The 10,136-nt window shown below is 35.1% G+C and overlaps 1 protein-coding gene across 4 annotated transcripts in view; it reads left to right on the forward strand.

Annotated features, from left to right (window-relative positions):
• The first annotated feature begins 505 nt into the window (after positions 1–505).
• Positions 506–10,136, forward strand: part of LOC127474395 (dystrophin-like) — a 589,003-nt gene continuing 579,372 nt past the window's right edge. For all 4 annotated transcript variants that reach the window (XM_051795060.1, XM_051795058.1, XM_051795057.1 and 1 more), the window contains exon 1: positions 506–660. In XM_051795060.1, coding sequence (XP_051651020.1) covers positions 641–660 — 20 coding nt within the window. In that variant the 5' untranslated portion in view covers positions 506–640. The remainder of the gene's footprint in view (positions 661–10,136) is intronic.

Here is a 10,136-nt window from a genome sequence, read left to right on the forward strand (position 1 = left end):
TAATAGCTTTCTAAGACTACCAACTTCTTCCTAGTAGCTACACACATCTGCAGCAACTTTGTCTATACTAGATTTTATACATTGAAGGTTACTAGAGAGTAACACTTTAAAACCTGCATCAAAACTAGTATTGTTAGATGTGGATTCAAAATGTTTGGATAGAGTGTTCAGTAAATTAGAACAAATTGAAAATGACTATGTAGTTTTATTAAAGCCAGGAAAAAAAAAATGAACAATGGAAAAAAAAATCAGCAGTGCCAAACAATGAAGGAGAACAATGGTAGGAAAATAGTGACAGATGGGTAAAATATAAAGCATAGTAAAAGAATTATATCAGTTGTCATGCGTGGTTATTGTAAAACTGTTATTATTATCAATATTATTGGTTCATTAGCATTTTCCACTGCTTTCTTTTGCTTATGAACAATTATTTGTAATTTATAAAACCAAACTTTTGATTTTATTTTTTAAAATCTTGATATTACAGAGCATTAAAGATAGCCTGGGGAGACTACAGGGTCGTGTAGAAATTACTCATGGTAAGAAGACACCGGCTTTGCAAAGTGCTACACCAAAGGAAGCAGCAAATATACAAGAAAAGCTGACTCAACTTAATTTTCAATGGGACAAAGTTAACAAGATGTACAGGGAGCGGCAGGCGTAAGTAACTTTTAAAAATTGCTCTTTCTGATGGCATCCATGAATATTTGGCCTACTGTTGATGATTATTTTCTAGTCTTCTTTTTGTGGGGATACCTTTTAAAGTAACAAACAATATTGTCTTGTAACTAAACATTAAAAGTTTATATAGATTGTAATTTAATTTATGAGCATTTTTGTAAAATTGAAAATATTTTGACCAACTACCACTTGCATTGGACCAAAATCTGCCATCATATTGCAAGCATATTCCTATTTCCTTATAAATGACATACCTTTACTCTGAGATAGTTTTAGGCATTTAGTCTTTTGTACCTTTGTTGTTGATTTAAATATTTGAATATGTGATGTTTGAATTGCAGAGGATTTACTAGTTTGAGAAGTTCTCACTTTATGTCTAAGGAGCATAGCTAGAATTGTTAACAATTCTAAATTTGGTGTCATCTTTTCATGAGTTTATATATTACACTTTATACAGCGAGGCTGGACAATCAAGAGAGGTATAGAAAGGCATTAAAATTATAATAAATAAAGCTGTGATCTTCTACAGTATCATATAATTTGTTTTTTTCCTCCTGGCATATTATTTCTAATATTTGTAATCTGGGAATAATATTATGATACAAAATATAGCCAAGCCTGTTTCATATTTCAGGCATGGCTCATGTTTAGGAACACAGCAGGCAGAGGTAGCAACCCAGTGACTTATTTAGGCTCTGTAGTACATCGCCAATTTTGGCATTTTGCAGTAAAAGACATAGATTTATACTTCCTCTTAACTTTTTTTTATTAAATGATGTATCAGACATTACTGGCAGTGATAGAGAAATTGCTATCATTTATGGGATATACTTTTTTTCCAGTATGAGTAATTTAAGAGCTAACAAGTAAGTTTACCTTAGATAGAAACTCATGGTTTCAAGCATTTATTGAATTACCACAGAAAAGTCCTTGATAATTCTTCTGAGAATGTAAGACATTAATCTGATAATGAAAATCATTATATATATGACTAGTTCCATTCATTTAAATTGTCCGTTCATAGGAATTTTACAAAATTGGCTCTTCAGACAATGCTGAAAACTTGACATTAAAAGTTTCATTTGATATGCTACCTCAAAAGACAATAGATATCAAATATCAAATAGCTTGATATTTTCTAGAATATCACTTCTTGCACTACTCATATGTTTAGAAATATCCCTTATCTGAGAAAATATTTTTATATGCATTATAATTATTCTATAAAAAATTAACTGAATGTCCAAATAATTATTGTGCTGTGTAGTAGGATAAGATAGGATGAGATGGGATTCTAAATGCGTAAGCAGTAACTAGAAGAAAAAAAATACTTAATGTGGGTTTAGCCTGCACTGATTTTGTCCTACAATCCAATCCTTGACTTTTATGCAGTTTTGTTGTTTAGAAATACTGTTAAAGAGCTGTCACTTTGCAGGTTTGTACAGACATATTATTTCCACTGCCAGCCAGTCACTAGCTTTGATTTTAGATTGCTGGAAAGAGAAGAGAGTGAAACTTAAAAATTAATAGTCAAAGAGAATTACAGTAAAAAAACTAATTCAGTAATCTTCATGTCACCTCTGCTTTGTCTCAACATTTAAAGTGTAAAAAACTGAGACATTTAAAATCTGGTAATGGTTACAAATTCTTCTATGCCCATTACTTTTTTTAAGGATAGCAAGCCTGGTTCTGGTCTGGTAAGAAAAGGTCTTGCTAGTCATGATACCATGTACAAAAACAAAGGATAAGTTAGAAACAGAGGCTGAAGCAAAGCTTCTCACACAGGTGATAAAGCATGGGGATATTTGGTGTTATGCTTTTCCCAGAGACTGGCTTTGCCCAAGCTCTTATTGCTTTGGTAGACCAAGCTCTGGGAAAACTTTGGAATCTTCTTTTCATAGAGACTGGCTTTGCCCAATCTGTAATTGTTCTAGTAGACCAATCTCTGAAAAACCTTTGGAGTCTTCACTAATGCATTTTCTGCCACTGGTACTTAGCAAGGAGAGTAATTTACTGTTAGCTGAAAGTTTGGGCTACATCTCTGACACTCAGTTATTCCTTACATAGAGTGTAGTGGTATTTAGCCAGCAGCAGAAGTCTTGTGAGGTGAAATGAATTAGTGTTTGTCAAGTATTTTGAGGTCATCAGATAAAGGCACTAGAGAACTGTAAAGTATGATTACTGTCCAGCTGGCTTTTGCCTGGGGGAGTTATCCTCTGTTACTGTGATGGACAGTAATTCAAGGTGATGATAAGCTTGACTGCTGTCCGGAGTCACAGGCCTTTCCTTTTCTTTGAAATCTTTTGTTTGTGGTGTCAGTCTTACTGTGTCACTGTTTCAAAGGTTTAGTTTGAACTCTAGATGATCCCTGTAGCTTCTGCTGTTTTGTGAGGTGCATTTGGGCTGCACACGAATTCTGGGGAGGAGGTGAAGGAAGGCAATATGACCTTTAGCATTTTACTTCTAGCAGTTTGTGTCTGTAAGGGGTGAAAATATCAATGTAAGTCTACCCTTGGGACATGGATGAATCTGTGTTTATGAGATATGCTATTGATGATGATGTTTTAGGACAGTTTTGGGATTATTACTGGAGCTGTCTTGCTTTCAAGGGAGCATGTCTAAGTGAATGTGAGCATTTGATGTTACAGAAACAAATATACTTGTAACTATGTTTGTTTCTGAATATTACTTTTAGGAAATCAAAGGCTTCTAACATGGAAATTATTATTTAAGTAAATGAAAAGTCAAGTGTCATGATGATAGATGGAAGAACAAAACACTTTTCCTTATCTCTGTAGTTGCTAGAACAGAGTTTACTCTAAATCTCATGGAAACAATTAGAAACACATATGTTGAATTCTTTCGTGTGAAATAGATTTCCTGGAAGTCCTGATTCATATCTAGATACTTTGTAATTAACTTTGTAGTGAATTCCTTTTAATTAGAAATCAAGATAGATTTTTAGTTTGTTTTACAGCAGAGCACACACTGCTTTGACAGGAATACATTATGATGGTGAGCACTCAAATAGCTTTATGAGTCCAGTTCTTCTACAGTATTTGAAAACCTTATTTCACATTGTCATTTTAGCATGTTTCCTGCATTTGAATAGGAGTTCATACTGTACTTGCCAATAGGATAACAGCCAATATTTAACTGAAAGAGTATAAGCAAAAATGCTGTGATCATCCTAGTGTACTCTTTGAGTGTTTTTAGAAACCTAGGATGAATGGAAATATTTACTCTTTCACAAACTTGTATAAATACTAGTCTTCAGCTTACTAATTTTTTAAGTAAAGCTTAGGTCTAGCATGGTTCTTTTTTAGGAGTGAGATTCTTTTCTATACTAATTAATTTTGGAACATGGTAATTTGTTGTGTTTCCAACAGATAAATGGGAGTGACATCATCTTATACCAAGTGGAATTTGTTTCCTTTATTTCAGTTTCCTGAGTGCAAAGCAAACTCCAGGGAACAGCAGTGGCATGATTTGTCTTTTGTGAGCTAAGGAGTAATTTACAATTTAATTTATAGCTTCAACCTTTGCTTTCATGATGCTAAATTTCTATGTTATCTTTTCCAACAGATGTATTAAGGTAATGCAATCTGAGTTTGAAAGGTAAAGTTTCAGTCCTAGCAAGAATTCAGATGCCATAATTTGTCCTGTCCTTGTACCAGTTTTTCACAGTAGTTTTTCTTCTCTGCAGCAATCTTAGATACTTGTTTTTTGTATTGATCATAACTATTTAGGAAGGGACAGTAACACCAGGTCCCAGTATATCTTAGATGAGAACACATAATACCTGGGGAAAAAAAAGAAGATAGTAGAAGATAGACTTCTAAATTACTGTCTTATACAACTTTTTGTCTTATCAACCTACCACTTGTAGAAGATCTTGTTTGTTTTCTCAGGATATTGTCTTCCCTGGATATTTATGCCTGTATCTTGCTTCTGTGAACAACACATACTCCCTATAAGTAACCTTTTTAACACTTCCAGTAATCATTGAATCAATAAAGTGCAACAAAGTTTCTTGATAATTCTGAAAAGTGGAAAAAAGTGATATGCCAGTCATATCAGAAAAGATCACAAATTCATAATAATGATAATAAGAGATTGATGCCTTTATAAAACTCAGAGACAACTAGTAATTTTTATAGTAACAAGAGTAAACCATAAAGAATTAGTAAATAGGCTTATACCAAGAATTATTTTAATTTTTGAACAACAGTATGACTGTCAGCTATTTCTCAGTAACCTTAAATTAGCTTGGTAAGGGCTGATGAAAAGCATTTATTAGACATAAGGAATCAATTCATTGTCAGAGAAGTAATATTTTGTGGTTATATCTCTAATACCACATAGCAGCACATTTCATAATCCCTTACTGATATAGTCTGTTGAGTTGAGAACTAATCCGATTCATGTATCAAGATATTGGTGAAAAGAAATGCAATACGCAAATTTTTGAAATGTAAGTAACCTGCCTGTGTTCTGTATTACTGCAGAACCAGTAAGCCTTGAGGACATCCCTGTCTCTGATGTCTGAATCAGATCCAGCTTCTGTGCTCTGCTTGCTTAGTAGAAAGTATATAGATATAATACTGAGACATTCAACCCAAGTGATGTATTAAGAGTATAGTTATCTTTTCATAATATGAGACATCTTCTGTCATTGAAGATATGAGTCATCTTACCTACCTTTAACCATCCGGTTTTAGTTATCTATTTTATAGCACTTGTCTTTCTCAACTAAATACTCCCAGGCAATTCTTTCACAAGTAGCTGTTAAACGATATAGTAGGTCCACTGAGTCTTCAGGGAGACCAGGCAAGATAAGACTAGACATAGTACTTTTAGACAGATAAAGTAAGGGGAGATTAATCTTAACCTAGGAAATATAACAAAGCAATGCAGGTTAATTTATATCTGAACGTGTTGTTGTATATCTCTTTCACTAAGCCCAGTCAGCATTTTTTTGTTCCTTGCCTTAACTCTGACAAAGTGAGTGACAAAAATTAAGGTTAACTGGCTTTGTTTCAGTAGAGAGAGAAAAGCAAGTAGTGGAAGGCTTAGGTATTTTGAGAGAAAGTCAGGAATAGTGACTGCTCTCTTACCTAAAAGTATCTGCCCACATATGTCTGTTGGGGTTGTTACTAAATTTTTGGGTGTTACTAAATTTGGGGTGTTGCTAAAATTACCCTTGGCTTGAGATTCAAGGTGAAAGTGAAAACCAGAACAGATTAGTTCATCCCCAATGAGAGAAGGAAATTATTTCCTGTCTAATGTTAATCTCGAAATAGCTACCATGCCTTATTTACATGCAGGGTAGGGGTTTTTTCTTGCTTTCTTTCACAGTGACTCAAATTATTCATTTAGATTTTGAAAAGGGCAGCTTATAATGCTTGACTCTTACAGCCAACATTAGTTGTTAATTTATTTCCATACTCTGCTTACTGTATAGAAATGCTCTCCATAGCAGTTGTTTTATAATTAAAATCTTACAACAGATTTGCCACTTAATTTGCCCCCATAATATCACACCATCAAATTAATGTATCAGTAAGTTTCATTGGTTGCTTAATTGCTTACAAACAAGTATAAAATAATGTATCACCAGCAGGTATAATGTAATGTATAAATATTTTATTATGGATAATCTAGATAGGTCTTTCTGTCAATATTTATAATATGAAGAAACCCGAAATGTATAGAAATATTTTTGTGGACTAGTTTATAACTAGAAAGATTTAATTTACAGAAAAATCTGTAAAATATTTTTACTTTACATATAGCCATTAAAATGTCTATTTTCATGCAGGAATGTATATAAAATCATCTTCAAAACAGAATAGCTACAAGTAAAATTTAAAATTATTTGTTAAACTTAAAGAGCAAAGTTGAGGCAGGATGAGAAATAACAGAGTAGTTTTTGGGAAGAGCTATGTTTATTAAATCTCTACCATGTGGTAGTTATAGAGTTTAAAACGCAAAATTCTTGGTATGGGAATTGAAGGTGTCTATATTGTAAAATGGGGTGAAAATAAATAATTAAGAATGTCTTTTTATAAGTAGAGGAGATAATCTAGCATGTGTTTGTGCTGTGAAAGTGTTTCAGCTGAAAAAGCATCTTGTGTTTTTAAATCACCAATCCTCAAGCCTGACAATTAGCATAACTTAGCATAACTTTACTGTAAAATGCTCAGTGATAAAAATGCACTACATTCATGCAGGAATTATCATGGTGTCTTTTTCTGCTGTACAAACTAAGATTTCCGCTGAAATGTCTGGGAAATGTTATGGCTTAGTCATTAATATGTGGGCTGTAGCAGTACGGGAATGCAAATATATATGAAGACAAATACAGGCAGAAGCAAATAGATTGTGAGATGTCTGGATATGAACTGTTTTGGGCCTTCATGTCAGATACAAAAATAAGATGACATCATAGTGTCATAAGCTATGAGACACAGCTGAAATGCAGAGTATACTTGCTTTAGGGAAGTGCTATGTTAGTGCATCTCTCTAACTCTACAGATAGTCCTGATTTATAGTTAACCATCTCAAAACTCAGGCAGAGAACATTCATGCTTAGCTACACCCATCTATGTAGATGTAGGCTGAGAGCTGCAGCATTTCCTCAGGTCTGAAACTTCATTTCTGATGACTTCTATTACTTTCTCTAAAGCCTTGACAATTGAGGTATGCTTTCACTGATGGTATTGAATCATTACTTTGTGCTGTGCAAGAACTTTTTAGCTGGATGAATATTTTGATTATTTAGCTGGGTCAGCTGTGCACTGGATGAAGGATGACGTTGCAGGAACTGCCATTAGGTCCAGTATATATTGGATGTATTAAGGTGAACTCCTTTGCAGAATTCTCTTGATGTTTTTTAAGGAATTGCTGCTCTCTAGTTGCCATGGTACAGTGTACACCTGCCTTTAAGTACATCCCTGGAGAGCATTTTTGACAGCAGAGGGAGCCTAGTCTTTTAAGACCTGTAGTTACAATTTTCTGTTTTATACAGTTTTCATCACTAGTGTTTCTCAGTTCTGTACATGTTGTTGCTATCATCTAATACATATAATTTTCTCTTTCTTTCTCCAAGGCAGTTTGAATACAACTTTTTTCTTTTCTTAAATATATTACATATAACCCTATGTGCCAAAGATAAAAAAAAAGACACACATTTTGTTTGGACCAGAAAACAGCAAGTTTTGTGTTATAGACCTTGGTACTAAATAGTTATGAGATTACAAGGTTCAGTCTTCTGTCCTGATGACCTTCAGTAATTCAGTAGAACTGGTCAGCTTTCAAATTTTCTTTTCTTTATGGGCAAGTCAGTGTCTGAGGTGATTTCAGCAAAAGCTAGTCAATATTTCTGGTGTGATCCAAAATATTATGGCAATTGACTTGATAATAACTGTTTGCTTTTGCTCATTCTTACAGCAGTGGGTACACTGCATATTTATAGAGTAGTCTCTGCTCCCAAAATTTTTGTAATCTAGAGTCTTGAGAATTATTTAGCCTTGTATTTATTTATCTGAGGAACTACAAATATGTAGTTTTATTTAACACAGAAAAAAAAATCCTTCTTAAATTGAAACAGAGTATTCCAGAGATTTTTTGTAAAAGTAAGCAAAATACCTGTTTTCTATTTACTGTTATTTTGGGGGAATGTGGCATCCAAGCAAATTCATAGATACCTATTGTCAAAAAGGAACGACAAAAGTCAGATGGTCCATAAAGATTTAAAAAGTTTTATTAGTAAATTATAGACATTATAGAAATTGGTATTAGTCCCTTATAGTATAACTACAAAGCACTGGATTTTGAATAAGTGGTGAGGTGAAAGGGAGGAGAGAGTGAGGTGAAAGAGAGAAAAAAATAGAGAGATAGAAAGAAAGAAAGAAACAAACCAACCAACCAACCAGCATTGATCCAGCTGATGGGGTGTCCAGAGGCACCACCCAGGCTTTGTGGGGATACCTTTTTATAGATAGGTTCTTCCCACCCTGGAGATAAGTTTCTCGGTTTCTTTGCAAATTAGTTATCATGTGTGTCCTAGTTAGGACAGCTGAGATCAGTTCATCATGGTGGGTGTAACCCAAAACTGTATTCTATAGCCTTCCATGTCATTTCCCAGAAACTAGACTATTGTTGTCAATAGACTATTCGCACCCTCTGCCCATAGAGCATGGTGGGTGTAACCCAAAACTGTATTCTATAGCATTCCATGTCATTTCCCAGAAACTAGACTATTGTTGTCAATAGACTATTCGCACCCTCTACCCATAGAGCCTGACTCCTCAGGCTATAAACTAGGTGTTAAGAGGCCTGTGAGATAGAAGGATGTTTCTGTCCTCACACCCTTTGTGAACTCCCCGCCCTGAGGGGAGTACCAAGCATTCCTGCCTGAACTGGAGGATATATAATCTTGGAGTTTTGGAACATTTTTTCAACCCACTCGTGGGATCCAGAGGACGGCTGCATCTCATTGCTCTCAACCAGACTTAGACCACCACTGGACTGCGATCACCAGTTCTGGCCAGACTGCAGCAGCTCTCCCACCAGCAGGTTCTTCCCCTCTCCCTTTACTTTGGACTCAAACAGGGCCCAAGGAACACCACTTTGTTCAGGCCCCAGGGTACTGGGTTATACATTTGGGTTTTTGTGGGTTGAGACCAATTGTTTGTTTGTATTATTGTACTTACTGTATTATTTTAATAAATTGTTATTCTGACTTATAATCTCTCCTTTGAGTTGGGTTCATTCCCCCTGCTGGTTAACTTTTAAACCAGCACATTTTGGCGCCCAACGTGGGGCAGAGAGAGAGAAGTCAGAATCACAATTTCATTTGAAGCATTTGTCTATTTGAATATAGAAACTCCCTGATCACCATGTTGTTTGATGCACTCACATGGATGTTGTATTTGAGCCTGTTCATATTTCCACAGATGGCGTATTATTTGCCTGTTTTGATGCTCTCTTTAAGACCAGGGAGAGGGATCCAAATTGCTTTATTAGTATATTATGTTTATGTCATTCTAACATCAGAAGCAATGAGTTTCATTGTAAATGTGTATTCAGTCCTGTTTGCCTGTCCTGGTTTGGGTTGCTACCTCTGGGGCCTCATTAAAAATCGTACCCAGCTTTTTGGGGGAACAGGGGTGGATGGTTTCCAGCCTCCCACCTCCTTCTTCCCCTTCAGACCTGCTAAAACAGTTTTTGAAAATATTGAGTTCCCTTTTGATGTTAAGGACAGCATAATGTTATTGTTAGTGTTGCTCTGTCTGCTCTGTACTGTGTACACCATGTTTAGGGTCAGAAAAGTGCCTTTTAGGGAGGTTGGTTGGACACCTGCCCTGGGAGCAGATAATGCTGAGTGGCACGGGAAGTGGGAGGACATCAGCCAGTATTTGGAAAAGTTTTCTCCTCCAATGATCTGGAAA

This window comes from Manacus candei, unplaced genomic scaffold (genome assembly GCF_025592945.1).
Source record: "Manacus candei isolate 608988 ecotype Guabito, Panama unplaced genomic scaffold, ASM2559294v1 h1tg000041l, whole genome shotgun sequence".
NCBI lineage: Eukaryota > Metazoa > Chordata > Aves > Passeriformes > Pipridae > Manacus > Manacus candei.